The following is an 18,780-nucleotide window of genomic DNA, read 5'->3' on the forward strand; positions in this document are numbered from 1 at the left end:
CTGCGCAGCATTCCATTTTGGGGGTTCAGACGCGCCCTTTGGGCACTCGGTCCGAAAACGTTAGCCATCTCTGCTATAGAGTAATTATTAAAGAGTGATATCCTATAGCATAACACCATCTACAATTCAATACCTGTTTGAATTTCATATGTTAAGCTATTTGGTACACAGTTTAGTGCTTTTAAAAGACACATCAGTAACATTTTGACAGATTTCAAAATAATTTCAAAATAGTTATTATAATTACTCAGTCTGCAACATATCTTTTTGTTTGCTGATGATTTCATTCTACCAATTCCTATAATAAAAAGACCTAATACATTATTTTCTTGCCTAAATAAGCTGATGGGGCTTTATAATATTTGAATTATTTCATTTATCCTCTTACATTTAACAGTTATTCAAAATTATCATGGCTATCAAAATCAATCCTTGTGCAGAATACTGGGTAACTAGCATAGTTTTCGATGACACTGAAGTCTTCACAAGTTGCACATACCTTTCTCTACAACGCTGGAAATTATATTGACCCATAGGCATGTCCTAAGAGAGAGGTACAGAAAGTATCATCCAGATATATAGAACTATAGAACTATAGAACAGCTATTGGGTTCATGTAGAAGATTGAACTATAATGCAACTATTGTCCTTTTTTATATGTTTATTAAAAAAATTAAAGTAAGATTAAAACTTATAAGAATTAATATTAGAATACAGAAAAAGAAGCAGAAAAAAGGACAAAGCCAGAAGTGCAGGAAAAGTAGCAGAACCCACATAGTTCTGATGTTTGGCAGCTGCCTCCACCTTGGTCATTTACCACATATGGGGATTTGACAGTTGGCCCACACATTTGGCCGTTTGCAGCTTTCCGTAGTCACATGACCATGTTTTATAACTTTTTGCTGGAAACCGGCTTTTCCTTCACGTTTTTGGCAAAAAAAAATGCCCCATAGAAAACAATAGGTTCACTTTACGACTGCTGCTTTGCTTAATCACCACAAAAAAAATCTCATAAAATCAGGTCACTTATGTAGGAGATCTGCTTTACAACAATCACAACCTGTTGTGGCCCAGCAGGAGCCGCTGGAGCTGCCACCAGACTCCGGCAGCGAGGGGCCCTATGAGTCGGCTCTGGAGGATGTGGAAGACCCTGGACAGGGTTCCGACTCCGAGCAGGGCGCAGGGCCACCAGGAGGCGCCTGAGCCTTGGATCAATGGGGAGGAGACAAGGGAGTGTGAGCCTGAGGTCAGCAGTGAGTTGTTCCTGGATGCCCAGCACCGAAGAGCTAATAGGCGGCAGGAACAGTTGCGCAAGTACAGGAGGTAACTGCACTCAGCTGGTGGTCATTAGGCTCCTCTCCAGACTATAAAAGGTCTGCTTGTGCACACCCCCTCTTGCAGAAGTCAACGCAGGAACTAATGTCGGAGAACATTATTGTGATCTTGGCAGGCTGGATTGCTGCCAAGCCTTATCTGTGCTGGATTGCTGCCCAAACTTGTCTGTGCCGGTTTGCTGCCAAGGACCTGTCTGTCTGTTAATTAAATGCCATAACTTATCTTTGGCTCGGAGTGTGTGGTGTGGGACGAGGGGGGTCAGAACAGGTACCTATGATGGTAATAGCCAACCTGTATTGTAGTTGTAAGTTGAGGACTACATGTAGGGTTTTTTAAATGTTTTGCATAAGTAGAGGTAAAGTAAGATAAGTCTATGACAGCTAGAAAAGCACAGAAGTCAAATATTTTACAGAATTGGCCTCTCTAGGCCTAGGCACTTATTAGTCAGTTATTTGTTCATTATAATTCATTATTTATTCATTATAATTCTAATACATTTAACAATGGCAGTTCTCCACCCAATTTTCTGCAGGTAACATATGGTATTATTTTAATAATGTAATATCATCTGAAGAAACAATGCCTAATTCTGAAGTTTATTAATTTAATAAAGGATAACGATACTAAAAAGGCTGGTGGATTATTCTTAGGTGGGCCCCAAAAATCAGATTAATTAGTCCCCAAACCGCCCCCCCAAAAAAGATATTTTAGCTATTTAAAAATATACAGACGCTAATACCATGGTGCTGATTTGTCATTTTCAGTAATCATAATGTCCCGATGGTGCAAATGAGCAAATGATTTAGCTGCTCCCCACGTTCCAAGTATCTAGTCATACGAACAGCGGCTCTTCTTTTAGCTCCTTCTAGGGCAGCGATGGTGAACCCTTTTTGGCTTGCATGTCATAAGCGGGGGAGTGCAGGGGGTCGTGGGCAGGTGTGCAGCACCCATAATGCAATGTGCGACACACACCCATGCGAATGCACGCACAACAGGCGCTCTCCCCCTTTGTGCATGCTTTTTTTGGCCACCCCAGGCTCCAGAGGGGACCTGTGGGCCCAGGCTTCATCCCGGGGAGGATGAAAACAGCCCCCCCACCCCTGGACTTCCGGTTTGCTCATAGGGCCAGTTTAAGCCCTATAGAGCCTTCAGGGGCCTTCAGGAGGACAACTTCCGGTTTGCCCATAGGGCTTTTTTTTGCACTCCAGAGGCTTCAGGGAAGCTCCTGAAACCTCCGGCTGCCCTCCAGAGGGGGAGGCTGTTTTCGCCCTCCCCAGGCTCCTATAAAAGCTGTGGAACCTGGGGAGGGCAAAAAATGGCTTTAAAAAAGGCTGAACTCAGCGCGCGCATGCCAGCTGACAGGGCAATGCCTCGCATGCCCTGACAAATGGCTCCGCAGGCACCTGTGGCACATGTGTCATAGGTTCACCATCCTGGTTCTAGGGTGTTTCGGGGTCGGAAATGATGTTTTTTGAAAAAAAATATATTTTTATTGTTTTTACATTTAAATAGCGCAGCACAGCCAAGCTGTGTTATGACCATACAATCACATTATATACAGATAATCTCGTCCATTAGCTGTCAGCCTACTTAATAAATTATCAATCCTTCTAACCAATCACATTATTTACAATTTGTCCCAGTCTTGTCACCTTGTCTTATACCAATAATAAAATCTGTTCCAGACTTCATAATATTCCGATTCCCCTTTATTTTTAATTCGAGGGTGACCCTATCTGCTTCCGCACAGGCCAAAATTTTGCTAATTATGTCTAACTCTGATGGGATATTTTCTTTTTTCCAATACTGCACATAGGTTATCACGCTGCAGTTAATATATGTATAATTACATAGAGCACAAATTTCTTATACCCCTCCGGTATTATGCCTAGGAGAAAAATTTCTGGTTTGAACAAACTTTGATCTCCCACCATTTGTTCCAGCCATGATTGCATCATTTTCCAATATCTTTTTGTCTCATTGCATGTCCAGCACATATATGGAAAAGGTGCCTGGTGTTTTTTTGCACTTCCAATAATTTGGGGCCAAAATTTTAAACATTTTGGAGAGCCATGCTGGGGAAAGATGCCATCTATAGAACATCTTGTACATATTTTCCTTATAAGCCGTGGTCATTGTTAGTTTCCGATTAAGTGTCCAAAGTCTTTTCCATTTATCCAATTCCACATTGTAACCAAATTTTTCGCCCATGCGACCATAGTTTCTTTAACATGTTCTTCCTCAAGTTTATATTTCAGCAGATATCTGTACAATGCTTTGATCAACCTGTCTTCTGTCTCTATCAGGAGCTTATCTAATATTGTGTATTCTTTGGCAATGCCTTCCTTTTTCCTGTCCGTGCAAACCTCGATTGTATCTGTGGATAAGATCACTACTCTAGATATACCCCTTGTGATGCCAATTCTAGCCTGGTTTTTATCTCCTCCTGTCTATTCAATATCTCTTGTATGTAACAATTTTTTCCATGTTAATCAAATTTGGGTATATATGCTTTCTTCGTGGATAGCCAAATTGGTATTTCAATATAGTGGTCATGCTTAATTTTATTCCATACTAATATCAGGGACTGTCTAATGTAGTGTCTATGAAAATACTTATGTGCAGATCCTTTTTCATACCATAGGAAGGCATGCCATCCTGCTTGGAGGTCATGACCTTCCAATTTGAGTAATCTTTTTTCTTAACATTATTCATTCTTTTATCCATATTAGAATAGCCGCGGTATAGTAAAGTTCCCAGTCCGGTATGACAAATCCTCCAATTTCCTTGATATCTTGCATAGCTTTTGAGTTTTATTCTTGATTTTCCCCCTGCGATATAAATTTAGAGACCAATTGGCTCAAATTCTTAGAAAAGTCTTTTTCTAATTTAATGGGAATATTCTGAAACAAAAAAAGAAATTTTGGTAGTACATTCATCTTTATGACTGCAATCCTACCTATCAGGGACAATTGTAATTTTTTCCACCTTTCTAAGTCTTGCTTAGTTTTATTAATCAAATTAATATAATTGTCTTCTTTGATGGACACACACTCACTGTTAAATGTATACCTAAACATTTCACTTTTTGATGATTTGAATACCCAATTTCTTCGTTAAATCCTCTTTCAAATCGGGTGTCATATTTTTAACCAACATTTGTCATATTTATTTTCAGGTCCACTACTTTCCCATACTCTGCCAATTCCTCAATAAGTTTCACATCAGACTTTAGATCCTCTAAAACAAAAACTAAATTGTCCGCAAAAGTCTGTAACTTAAATTGTTCCTTTTTAATTTCTAATCCCTTTATGTTCCTCTTTACGCACATTCCTAGCTAAAACTTCTAGGGTTAATATAAACAATAGCTATGTTGTTGTGATGATAAAAGGGCTGGTGGATTATTCTTAGGTGTCCCCCCCCCATCAAGTTAATGTCCCCCAAACCGCCCCCCCAAAGATATTTTAGCTATTTAAAAATATACAGAAGCTAATACCATGGTGCTGATTTTGCCATTTTCAGTAATCATACTGTCCCGATGGTGCAAATGAGCAAATGGCTTAGCTGCTCCCCATGATTCCAAGTATCTAGTCATACGAACAGAGGCTCTCATTTTAGCTCCTTCTAGGGTGTTTCGAGTTCGGAAATGATGTTGTGGGCTTCGTTTTTCTTCCTAATTTGAAAATAAGTACAAAAGAGAAATGGGTGAAATCATTGACCACTTTACTAGAAACCTGAATTTTTAGCCCAGTGCCTTGTTCAATATTTTTCAATATTAATTTGTCACTTTTCAGAACTATTCCAGTCAAACCTTCATGATTGTCTACTTGTAGATTATCAAACATAAATACTTCACTATAGAACAGTGATGGAGAACCTTTTTGGCACCGAGTGCCAAAAAGGAAGCATGCACACTTATTTGGGCCACAATCCAGAAGAGGAGCTGCTTAGGGGGCATGTGTACGTGGAAAATTAACTTTTGGTTTTGGCCGCGCGCATGCACTCAAGACAATCTGGCTGGCGCACATGTTCCCACTGGAAAATGGAAGACCAGTGCCAGTTTCCGGCACTACCGCACACACAAAGGCCAGCTGATCATCACAGGTGCATGCGCACCAGAAACCTGGTAGAGGAACGGGCGGATGCCACGTGTGCCAGGCGACATGGCTCCGCATGCTACTTCGGGCACATGAGCCATAGATTCGTCATCACGGCTATAAAAGAAAAACGATGTTACTTACCTTTGGATTGATTATAAAGAAGGTTTTCACGTTATGTTCCTTGAGGTATGAATCCCTTGCATCACCATCCCCTTCTTGCACTTTATATGCTCCATTCAAGTGTGCCAAGGTGACTGAAGTAATGTGAACACGGCTGGAAATTATGGTTTATTTAAAGTGACCATTATACAACATTAAGAAAGTAGCATTTATTTTCCTTTTACTATATAGCTGAGAATCATTTCCTCAAGATTTAGATACATAACTATATAGAAATGAGTAATGGAAATGCAGATATAACTCAACTGAGATTTGATTCCAATGACAAGACTGTAACTAAGGCATGACGCTCTATGTGCCAGTGGTGGAAGCATTTGAGTGGATTCCTTATGGGACATACAATGACAGCTGTTAAAGGAAAAGACTCAGAAACATTCCACGTGTATATTCATTTTTTAATGTGGTAAGAATGTGATTCCTCTATTGTAATTTGACCCTCACATCCCAGCTGACTCTTGATGAAAGTCAAGCCCACTTTTAATCTGCACTTCAGAAAACATGATTTTTAATATTATAATGCTTGCTGAACTTGCTAAATTGTGGGGACTGACACAATAAATAATAGTTATCTATTTAACGGAACATTAAATCTTAATATTTGAATGTAGCTTCAAGATTTTGGATCTGCCGTGCATACATAGAACAGTGCCTTCAAACACTATTCAGTTTCAGTAAATGGAAGAAATCTGTATTTGCAGTAGTTCAATTTGCAATACACTGAATGAGTAGTATTTGGGATGGATTAATATGTGCAAGCATGAACATAACTGTATAGTGTACTGTTTTATGACCAAGTAACACCACAACAATCTCAAATTACCACCAGGATTATCTCTATATATGAAATATATCAAAATACATATAAGTTAAATAATGATCTTACCCAGGAATTCCTCCAGCTTCCATGTGAGTGGCCAATGTTACATCATGTGACCACACATCATATTGCCATTTTTGGAGTCCAATCACACCGCAAAGGACATTCCCAGAGTGTACGCCCACTCTCATATTAATATCAACTCCAGTGCATCTCTCACCTTCCTATTATTCAGAAACAATTCATGGAAGATGTTTAACATTAGTCTTTCAAAAGTCAAACCAATGCCATACAATTTGCAATAGTCAACTCTAAAAATTTTAATAGATATGCATTTGCAAAAAATGAAGTAAAACTATTTTAGCTGTTTTAAGTGCTGATTTAATGTTTCGCTGATTAATATAAACATTTGTTTTGTGTGTGTGTGTATGTGTGTGTGTGTATGTGTATTCTGGTGATTAGCAAAATGCAGAAAAGAAATAAAAAGCAGAAAAAACCTAAGACAAGTACTAATAAGGGAAATCTAAACATACCTAGTTTCTACCAACCCCGTTCGTGATGTTTTATTATTATTTATTATTTATTTATTTATTTATTTATTTATTTATTACTTGTCTACCTTGTGAATTATCCTTGTTTCCACACACCCTTCAGCATTGCCTTTTGCCCCCCCCTCTCTTTTTCATGGTCTTATCAATTCTATCCAACCACAACTTTCTGACCTACAACTTTCTATTCAGTGCATTCACTCTTCCTTCATCTATTTGTCTAGTTATTTGATCTTAATTTCTTCTCTCTCTACATCCAAGTCATTTCAATATACTTCTTTCATACCAATCACTCATTTTTATATCAATTTACATTTATTATCCGTTTATTCTTGATCATATCTCTTCTTCTATTACATATACTTCTTAAGTACAATAAATGTTCTCTTCTTCCTATATCCCATTTCTTATCTATAAACAAATCCATAAAACATTGTCATTTCAGTCCTAGTATCAACACAAGTCCACTAAGGGTTACCTAACTTAACCCCAATCAAATAAACCTGCTTTATATTCTTTCCCTTTACTTCTATCAATCTTAATCTTTAGTCCACTCAAATAATGTTATAGAACTTGATTTTCTTTTCATTTTTTTTTTCTGTTTCCCCTTCTTATAGATTCTTCAAAATTTTATCAAGCCTTCTTTTGTAATCCAATATAGAAAAATTATCTAGCTCATTTTTTTGGATTAGTGTTTGCATATCCCTTTTAATTATTAAGATATCAGCCAGTTTATTTTGAATGTCTAAGTTATCTTTTTACAGTCTAAGTTGCAATCTTCCACAAATAATGTTCCCCATCAGTTTGCCTAATAGATATAAACTCCACCATCCACTCTGGCTTCCATTCATTGAGGTTTTCACATAATATTGGGTTTCATCTTGTAAGCTGCCTGGAGTTATTGACTGCGAGTTGTGCGGCCATATAAATTTTCCCAAATAAATAATGCTTTCTATTCAATTTGAATATTCAATCCTGGCTTGCTAAATTTACATTTAGTTACAGCTCTTCCTTGTAAGAGATGGGTTCATAGATCTGTTGGCACCCGCTTGCCCTTATTGCTAAACCTTGTTCTGTTTTAGCATTTAAATGGTGTTAGCAATAGCAATAGCAGTTGGACTTATATACCGCTTCATAGGTTTTCAGCCCTCTCTAAGCGGTTTACAGAGTCAGCATATCACCCCCACAGTCTGGGTCCTCATTTTACCTACCTCGGAAGGATGGAAGGCTGAGTCAACCCTGAGCGGTGAGATTTGAACCGCTGAACTGCTGAACTAGCAGTCAGCTGAAGTGGCCTGCAGTACTGTACTCTACCCACTGCGCCACCTCGGCTCTTGCCTTTTAAGATTTAAGGTGGGATAACCCATGATTGGTAAATTCACCTGGCATTACCAGATAGGAAAAAAATATGGTGGGAAAAATAACCACAATTTATTTCACTGAGAGAGTTTGGTGTAGTGGTTAAAACACCAGGCTACAAACTGGAGAGGCCATGAGTACTAGTCAATATTACACAAGATTTATTCCCAAATAACATTACAACAAAATTGTAAACCATGCCAACTAATTAATTTACCCACCAGAATGAAGGAAGAAGTGAAGTTCTATCTATCAGGACACAGCTTATTTAGCATTCACTACATAATTAATTATTAAGAGAGTAGATCAAAATATGAAAACCCCCCAAACCATTGTTTAATTTGCAATAAATTAGTTGTGTGAACCTAGTTCCTGTGCTCCATTTCCCTCCCTAAATGTCACTTATCAGATCAGTTCAGGCTTAGAGGAGTACAGGAACAGTTGAACCATACAGCACCCAACCAGTTAACTAAAGAATTAAGCTTGCAATTGGAGACTAAAATTGAAAAGGAGCTTCATGGATAAACACCTTGATTAAGATTTTCTTTTCCTTTTTTCTTATGACCTTGCTTTATGAAATTCTTTTGTGTTCGTTCGTTTGGCACTATGAAAAAAACAGTATTTGGATTTTCGAATGAATAGCAACGAGATTCTAGAGAGGTTTTTTGCCTCCAGCCCTAATAAGAGAGAATCAGCACTGAACTAGGAGTTTCATTTTCTGCATATAGAGTTACTGTTTTAAAATACATTTTATACCCATTTTATAGCAGCCTTCCCCCCCCCCCCACATTTCCTCTCCCACCCCCAACTCGGATGAGTTTGCCTGCCAAATGATAAATCTGCAGGGAAAAATTAAAGGGGAAAAATCCCCTTCTCTCTCCCATTTTTTTTTTTCATTGAATCCCTCCTATATTAGATTATTCTGAGCAGTTATTTATCAATAACTTGAACATTAAGATTAGATTGCATTGATGATTTCTAATTGCTTCTTCAGTTAGCACCAAGATCATTTTCTCAATAGGAATTCGTTTCAGAAAGTCATGATGGTTACCTTTTAAAATACAGAGGAGGAAATGAGGGAATTAAGTGTCTGTGGAAAGCGGCAGCATTGCATTTAATTTGTACATTAGCACAAATTAACTTTACACCCAATCCACAGAGTGAAGACAAACCTGTTGATTGCACAACAAACATTTGGAATGGGTAAACCTGCTTAATGGGACATCTGATAGCCTGAGCTTTGGCTATGTAGGGGCACCTAGCAATTGTTAACAGCTGTAATTAAGACTGTGAATTTCTTCATGAATTTAAAGAGAAATAACTTCAGAGACAGAGGTAGTCTTCACAAGTATTTCCTGGGCAGAGGAATGAGCGTATTTTTCAGTTTTATATCGCATATTCATTAAGACGTGGCACGACATAACCGCGAACGTTCAAAAGTGCGCCGACAACACCGCGGCGCTAAAACCGCGATGTCAAAAGCGCGCCGACAACAGCGCGCCGACAGAAGCGCGATTAACTTAAGGTAAGGTTTAGGGTTAGGTTTAGGGTTAGGTTTAGGGTAGGTTTAGGGTTATTTTTAGGGTTATGTTACAGCGCGCTTCTGTTGGCGCGCTGTTGTCGGCGCGCTGTTGTCGCGCGGTTTTGACGGTGCGGTTTTGTCACCGCGCTTTAGTCACATGCGCTTTAGTCTACCGCGGTTTTGTGGTGGAACCCATTTAAGAAACTGTTTTATTATCCATGTGTCATTTAGAAGGTGACTGATTCTTCAGATGCTTCTAGCTACCCAGATGCACCTTGCAGGGGAGAGGAGTGGCATAAAAATGTAATAAATAATAAATAAACAACAAACAAACAAATAAATAAATAAATAGGAGTGTTGACAGAAGACAGGGTGATCCTCCTTATTTTGCTGCTCTCCATATGCAGGGGGAAATTGTGTACTGTGGAGTGCTTCCTATAGTTGTGGAATTTTTTTTTTATTACTGGTGACGCTACCTATTTCAAGAAGTGTGATCATTCCCACTACACTGAATGCAGCCCAATTTATACCAAGTTTTTTTTTTGCAGAACACTTTCATGCCATGACTTTTTTTTTTCCACATTCCACATCAAATAAATGTGCCTCCAGAGATCAGGGTTTGTTTTTGTTCACTCTGAATAATTTTAAATAATACATTTCTCTTTTGTTGTTTAAAAGACTGGTATTCTCCTATTCTAAATTCTGCTGCATTGTAATGTTTTAAGGTTTATATTTTAAAGTTAACACTTTTTGGTAACCTTAGGAGCCCTTTTTGTGTCTGAATAAAATAAATAAACTTTAATATCCTTCATTGCCATCGTTTCAGGACAAAAAAATGCAAGCCTCTCAATCAGATTTGAGTTTAAAATATTGAACTAAAAATTAGAATTTGATGGCTCAATACTGGAAGAAGGAAGACTTGCCTACCATTCAAGAATGGACATTGAAAGTAACAAATCTAGCTGAGATGGCTAAATATCTGCATATCCAAGGACCACTCAAACGAGAGATATAAACTGGAATGGAGAAGATGGATTGACTATACTCATAATAAATATGGGACCAAGAAATTTCAGATAGCTTATGACTAAAGAAACAAGGAATGATATAATTTGTTTAGAGCTAGCCTAGCAAGGAGGAGTTAAAGCTCAAATGAAAGATGATATTAATTTTTTAAAGTTTGTTTTAGAATGTTTTTGTTAAAGATTTATACCCCGTATTGGTTCTAGGAAGTCCGGGGGGGGGGAGGTTGGGGGGGATGGGGGAGGGAAGTAAATATTTGTAAAGTTTTTTTTTCAAAATTTTCATTAAAAAAAATTAGAATTTGGGAAAGAGACATGGAGTAAACCTATCCTATTAAATTTGTTTCATAATTTTTAAAGAAAGGAGTATTTTATATATTTTAAATATCATATATATATAAAATATTTACTCACTTTATAGCTTCACACATATCCAGTCCCATTTTCACACAATTCTTGGCATGATTTGTAGTGATATTGGAAGGCCAGACACACAGTAGTAGCAGTCTCCTAAGATTTTAATTCTATACATTCATTTTCCTTTAAAAAAAAAGGGGGGGGAGAGGGGAAACAGGGATGAGGGAATCAGTTAGGAGAGAGTCAAGGCAGCAACATAAAGCTATCAGCAAAGCTGCAGAACTTGCTGCACCTGATTGTGTCAATTGTATTCCATCTAAAAATACAGAGATGATGGACCAGAATGTTATAGCTGAAATGAACTCCAGAGCTCTCTGCTTCCCCCTTTCCAGTGACCTACTTTTTCTGAGTTATAAAATCAGAAGCAAGCTCCATCAATGTTGTCTCCAAACTCCCGGGATTTAAGCCAACACTCCTTCTTAATGACACCAAATTAGACAGGTCCTTTGGGAACAGACTTGAAATTTTAACACAGGATATTTGTTACCATCTCTATTTGAGCATTTGCAGGAATACTGGCACTTTCTAAGCTGTAATACTATACTGCTACATGCTGATTTCTTTTATGGGATAAATTAGTCCTTTAAATGAAATCTGAGCATTACTTTAAGTCATTCAAAATTTCATTGTTCCTCTAGGGACCCTTGACACATTTAGTAATGTTTGGGGAGATGCCCAAAAGACAGCTTAGTTTCTTCTTATTCTGCTATTCTCCATAACAAAGAAACCAGGGAAGCAAACAGGGCATACTCTGAACTCACTATTCAACAATCAGCTGATGTGGGAATGCACATGCACATCTAACTACTGTGTCATGGAAAATTCCTTATGCCAAGACAAGGAGATGTCAAGGAGATATCTCAGATGCACCAGTTCCTCTAAGATACTTGGTTTTTTGCAATGCAACTTTAAATGGCAAAGCCTAAATTTTGATAGAATGGCTGTCAGTCTTTATAGAAGAGTGGCCAGAGTAGGCCAGTCAAAGAGGAGGAACCAACTCTGGAACATATGCTGCATCTACTGTGACTCTGAAAGATTATGAAAACTATTGTTGTTATTCAACAAACTGAGCTTTAGAGTAATGAGTGATGTTTCTAGGACTCAAAACATTGCCTTGCAACACCAATGTATACCTGCATATAAATAGTGAGCAATTCAAAGTGAAGAGCCGGGTAACAGAACAAAGGGTTTTTTATTCCAGGTCCTCAATAAAATATTACTGCATTTAATGCATAAATTGTATTTTTTTATTATTTTCAAATTTTATACTGTTTTGTCCTCATTTTTGTGAAATGGAGGTGTTATAAAGTAATTTATTTTCTCCCTCCTTATGCCAGGATGTGACAAAACAATTATTCAAAAGAGGCACCTGCATTTTTAGGAAAGCATTTTTGGAGGCTGTGAGGAAGCAGATCCAGGAAAGGCTCGTGCTATTGTACCTATTATGGTTATAAAATACAGTGGCACACATTATAGTATTAGCCATGAACAAAACTAATACATACTTACTTTTGCAATTTGATCAAACTTGCCAAAGAGTTCATTCAGCATATGCACCAGTTCTCCAGGGGAGCAATCACTAGCCAAGCGAGTAAATCCTACAATATCGGCATATAAAATGCTGCACATAAAAGAATTTAGCATTGTTGATTTTTTTCAAGTTAAAAACCACTATTTTATTTTAACCATTCATTTAATAGAACCAGGAATGGGGAATGTTCCAAATATCTTATCAGAAACAAACACATTTAGCCACCAACAATTTTTTCGCAAGGGATTTCCAAAGAGCCAATTTACACAGCTATTTTAGTGGATGGTCATGTGTGTGATGATTTTATCCCAGACATCAAAAACTATTCTGGCAGGCCTCCAGCATTCATCAGGCTTCATCTAGAACTATGCTAGTTAAAGTCTCTTTTCACTGGCACCTCTAATGGTACTCCTGCAGAGGCTGAAGGCATCTCCATCCAGTCCAGTGATGGGATTCAAATAATTTAGCAACCTGTTCTCTGCCCAGGGACCAGCTGGGTAGGTGAGGCTCCATGGTCATGTGACTGTGTGGGTGTGGCCAACTCAAGGTCACTCACATCGATGAGCGCTTCACCTTAGCTGTTACAATGTAATCAGGGTTAACCAGAGAGGCAGCTTTTGTAAGCAGGGCAATCAAGATTAGGCCAGAAACAACACCAGAATGTTTCCTCCCTGCCTTCCTTACAGGATTAGCCCTGTAAAGTGGGGGGAAAACAAAAGGAGATTTCTTCCAACAACCGGTTCTGCAAACTGTTTAGAAAGTTAACAACCAGTTCTCCGAATAGGTGTGAACCGGCTGAATCCCACCACTGATACAGTCACTGCTTCCATTTTCCAAAACCTCAGAAGTAGTTTGAAGGGGACTGACGGTTGTTTTTATTTTAATGTTAAGAGTAAGGGGCAAAAAAGCAGAATCCCACCTTAAGTGTTACAGATCCTACAGTAACAAAAATCTTCTCACCCCTATTTCATGCTAATGTAGATCTATCAATCTGGTCTGCAAAATCTGAATAACCACCAGACTACAACAAAGAATAGTATGGCCACTTAGCTATAAAGAAAAAATTGGAGTGGAATGGGTGTGGAATGAGTCAACAGCCTGGCGTTTTGCAAACTTGGAAGCAACTGACACAACTCATCTCAGTTTTGTCCATGTTGTTTCCTTGGTTCCTAAAGGTAGCTGCTGGAAGGCTATTAAGTGTTGTGGTCTGTCAGCCACCGGCCCCTCCAGCAGCCGAATCAGATGAGGAGGCAGCATGAGAGTCAGGGTCAGCATCAAGGCAACCTGAGAGCTCCGAGGGGGAAGAGGGATTGGCGCTAACAGAGTGAGAAACAGAGGCGGAGCCTGGGCCATCTGTCAGCCCTCAGATGGAGCGTCAACAGCCCCAGGTCTGGAGGTGGGCTGATGAGGAAGAGGAGGAATAGCTGGGTCCAGTGCCTGACGTGCGGATATGCAGAAGACAGAGGAGAGGAGAGCAGTGGAAATTTGTGGGCCGATCCTTGGGAAGGAAAAGCCACTGCTGCTAGTGAATAACAATAGTGGGGGAAGAAGGCGGGGCTTAGCAGTGAGAAGACGGAGTTTCAGGCTATTCCTGAAATTCCCCTATTCCAAAGGAATTTTGGACGGGTCGTTCGGACCCTAGCTGTCCCGGAGAGACAGTGAAAGGTGAGGGGAGATCCAGTGACCTCAGAGACGTTCGCAGGTCTCTGGGGGGCTTGGAATTAACCCCTCTTGCCAGCTCCTTCTGGATTAGCTGTATGCTAACCGAAACTGCAGGTTGCCCCTAAGAATGGTGGAAGTGGATTCAACTGGTAAGCTGATTTTATTACTCAAAGAGAGACGGTCCGCACTAAAATTTAAGCTAATTGAAACCAAAGAACAGAAGAATCTAGCGGCGAATTGGTTTTTTTCTTTAATGGATTTATGGCCGGTGGTTACCCTATTTCTTAAATGTTTTAAAGACTACTTCAACATTCAACATTTCCCCCTGACTCTTCCTAAGTGGGTTGTAAACTAATCTACTACAAATTGGCTTTTTACGATCTGACACTTTTATTGCTTGGCTGTGTTGGTCTAAGATCAGATAAGATCGCACAGCTCCCAGCGTGTTTTTACTTGCAAATATTTTAGAGCCTCTAACTGCGTCACAACATGGCGTCGATACATACTTCAAAAGGTTCATTTCAAATATTTTTCTCTGCATTTCAAAAGTTGTTTGATTCATATGAAAGATTTGAAAAAAAATTGGATTATTTGACATTAAAATATGAAGAAAAAAGTGAGAACGTTGAATGTTTGAATGTTCCTGAAATACAAATAAAGAATGTGAGAAATGAAGTCTCTCAACTTGCTGACACGCAGGGCGTCTGGTTTATCTCGGAGGAAGAAAGAAATGCAATGCTGGAAAGGGGGGCAGCTATACAGAAGATTCATTTTAAAAGACAGAGCACAGGAGGAATGAGAAGTATTAAAGAATCTACACTTTATGAAACATCATTTGCAGATTTTTTAATTCCACCCTTGAGAATTAAAGACAAACTGAAAGTTAACAAGCCTGGGACAACGTTATTATTTCATCAGAGGACATCCTGAGCAAAAGGTGCGAAGATATCCCTGTTTGGACTTGCTTATAAAAACATTTGGTAAATCTGTTCCACGAATGGCAATAGGATTAAGAAGGTTTTGTTATTGGAGAGACATAGGCTGATAGATGGAAGAATACAATTTAAAATTAGCTAAATCTAATTACTTTTATTTGTAATAGATATAGCTGAATAATAATTGATATTGATAGTAATGTATATAATGTGGAGTTGATATGATAAATAATAATTGGATATGAGAAGGGAAGGTTGGAAATATTTTTGGACCATATACAAAGGTTATTAATCACAATAATTGTCACTATTAAAAAATAAAATAAAATATATATTGATTTTTTCTTTTCCCACTGGTGTGGGCATGTATTGTTTAAGATTATTATTATTATTATTATTATTATTATTATTATTATTATTTAAGAATAATTATAGTCAAATGAAAATGATGATGGTGATATGTATGAATATTTGAGTTAAAATGCTTGAGTTAACATGAATTATGTTTGTTGACTGTGGAAGAGATGCACAAAAGTTTATTTGTAACCAACTGATACACTTTCTATAGCATGTAAAGAAAGATGTTGTACTTGTTTTAAATTAAAAATTAAAAAAAAAACAATAGCAATAGCAGTTAGACTTATATACCGCTTCATAGGGCTTTCAGCCCTCTCTAAGCGGTTTACAGAGTCAGCATATTGCCCCCACAGTCTGGGTCCTCATTTCACCCACCTCGGAAGGATGGAAGGCTGAAGTCAACCTTGAGCCGGTGAGATTTGAACCGCCGAACTGCAGATAGCAGTCAGCTGAAGTGGCCTGCAGTACTGCACCCTAACCACTGCGCCACTTCGGCCCCACCCTAGCTCTGGGAATGAAAGGCAGGGGGCAGAGATTAATAGGTGTGGCAGACAACTATTCATCTCCCAGCCGGATGGATTTGTTAGCCTGCAGTGACAGAAACTTTTTGCCGGGCTGCTGGTGCTCCTAATGAAGGAATCTTTGAATTAACTTCATAGGGCTTGTTGTGTTTGAGGAGCTGGGTCAGAACATTAAGGAAGATTAAGGAAGCAAAGTGAGAAGATAGCTTTCCGTTTCCTAGTCGTACACATAGGAGTTAAGAAGAATGCATGTCTCCAACTTCCTCCAAAACTACCGTATATACTCGAGTATAAGCCGACCCGAATATAAGCCGAGGCACCTAATTTTACCCCAAAAAGCTGGAAAAGTTATTGACTCGAGTATAAGCCTAGGGTGGGAAATGCAGCAGCTACGGTAAATTTCAAAAAGAAAAATCAGTGTTATTTGAAACTCAAAGTTATGTTTATTCAAGGGACCCGCTTAATTAAAGTGTTCTATAATATCAGTATGACTTATAATACTGCAAGTCTGCAATATTAAAATACTTGTATAGGGGATCCCCAGGATCCCCCGAAGAGATCAAATCACAACCAGTATGCAACCTTCTTGGTATATTGTTTTTATTTTTGTTGTGGATGGGTTTGAAGGGATCACAGGAGCCATGGGATAGCCAGTAAGATGGACTTTATTATACATAAGCAAGCTGACAGCGATTCAAATTCTAACAGATCGCGCCCCAGTATTTATAAGCCATGTAACAACCCAAATAACCAATCAGAACCAGATACTGCACAGCAACTGCTGCTGCAGTACCTTGGCCAATCAGAGGAGACTAGCTGCTTCTTGGAGGCTAGCAACAGCCTCTAATGCCCCTAGGCCAATTAGGGCTCAGCAGAGTGGTTGCTGGCCCTTTTCAATGTATCTGAATACACACCACCCCTTTCCCCCAGATTAGTTGATGGGGGGGTGGGGGGTGGAAGACACCCAATTATAACAAGAAACTTTGAGATTTACATTTGCATTATCCCCCAGGTTAAGAGAATTATTTTTATTAATACATTTCAACAGCAGTTCCCCCAATTTAATTGATTCATCCCAACAGCAGTTCCTTAATGAACTATTACCAGTGTGTGCGTGGTTTACTTTAAGAAGCAATTCAGATTTCACTCCTCCCCCTTCCCTCCAGCTAATTTATTCACATTACGTTACATTTCTCCTTCTCTCCAGCTAAGTACACTTTATTATTTATTAGCTCACTTTATTCTTTATTAGCTCACTTTTCCCAAGTTCTCAATTCACATTCCTCCCTTTCCCCCCAGCTAATTGTTTGCATTACGTTTCTCCAGTTAATTTGTTTGCATTACGTTTCTCCTTCCCTCCAGTTGCTTTACTCAATTCACAATTGCATTTCACCCTTTCCCTCCAGCTGCTTTATTCACATTTTATTTTATTTAGTTTAAAATTCCCCCCTCCTTTACAGCGCATGCCCAACAGACCCCAAAGAGTTTTTTTCAGTCCTGGCTTGCAGAACGGTCCTGGAGGCGGCTCGCGGCTTGCTGATAGCTTTCACGGAGGTGGGGACTGGCGGGCAGCATGGAGATCGGTTGAGGCAGGCAGGAGGGATTCCAGGCCCCTGGAGGCAGCTACGACAGCTGAGGCAAGACAGCGCGGAGGTCTTGAAGGAGCGTTGAGAGAGGCTCCTTGGCTTCCAGCTGGGAAACCAGGCTCGCGGGGAGGCAGGGAGGGGCGGCTTTCCCTCAAGGCAGAGAACAGAGCTAGCAGGCAGCACAGGAGGGAATGACAGCTTCCCTCCCAGCATCGGGAGGCTTTGGCCGGAGGAGAGGCACAGCGGCAAGGCTCGGGGAGGCCGTGGAGGCAGTCCATGAGAAAATATACAAACAACATCACTGGACTGTGGGGCTTGGAAGGGGGTGGGAAGAGTGGCAGGGCTAGCGGTGGCTGGCGATGGCAGGCTGGAATCCCCTCTCCAAGGGATCCCCGTGCAGAAAATGCGGGGAGCAGCAGCGAAGCCCGGGGCTTCGCTGCTCCATCCGCTGGACTGTGGGGCTTGAAAGGGGGTGGGAAAGAGCGGCGGGGCTAGCGGTGGCCGGCGATGGCAGGCTGGTTCGCCTCCTCCTCCTCCAACAGGCAACAGCACTGCCGGATCCAGTTGTAGACTCGAGTATAAGCCGAGGCGGCTTTTTTCAGCCCAAAAAGTGGGCTGAAAAACTCGGCTTATACTCGAGTATATACGGTATACACTTTTCAGCAGTTTCAATCCAGTGTATAAACTGTGCCATACATAAACCATACCAGCTTTTCAAATTCGCTAAACGTCACAAGAATGCAGAGCTTTAAATGTTATAGAATACTATTCTACTGTTTCCCCATTACTTCTACTATGAGCTCGGAATGTGTGGCTGATATGGGCAAACCTGATTATTCCATTTATTTCTAATGACAGCTCACCATATCCTTGTGACAGAGACACATT

General features: G+C 39.6%; 1 protein-coding gene across 1 annotated transcript in view; it reads right to left on the minus strand.

Moving 5' to 3' along the window:
- ADCY2 (adenylate cyclase 2) overlaps positions 1–18,780 on the minus strand; it is a 204,755-nt gene that overhangs the window by 99,392 nt on the left and 86,583 nt on the right. Inside the window, exon 6 of the mRNA XM_032220470.1 lies at positions 12,810–12,921. Coding sequence (XP_032076361.1) covers positions 12,810–12,921 — 112 coding nt within the window. The remainder of the gene's footprint in view (positions 1–12,809; positions 12,922–18,780) is intronic.

Source organism: Thamnophis elegans, chromosome 6 (assembly GCF_009769535.1).
Source record: "Thamnophis elegans isolate rThaEle1 chromosome 6, rThaEle1.pri, whole genome shotgun sequence".
In the NCBI taxonomy this organism is placed as follows: domain Eukaryota; kingdom Metazoa; phylum Chordata; class Lepidosauria; order Squamata; family Colubridae; genus Thamnophis; species Thamnophis elegans.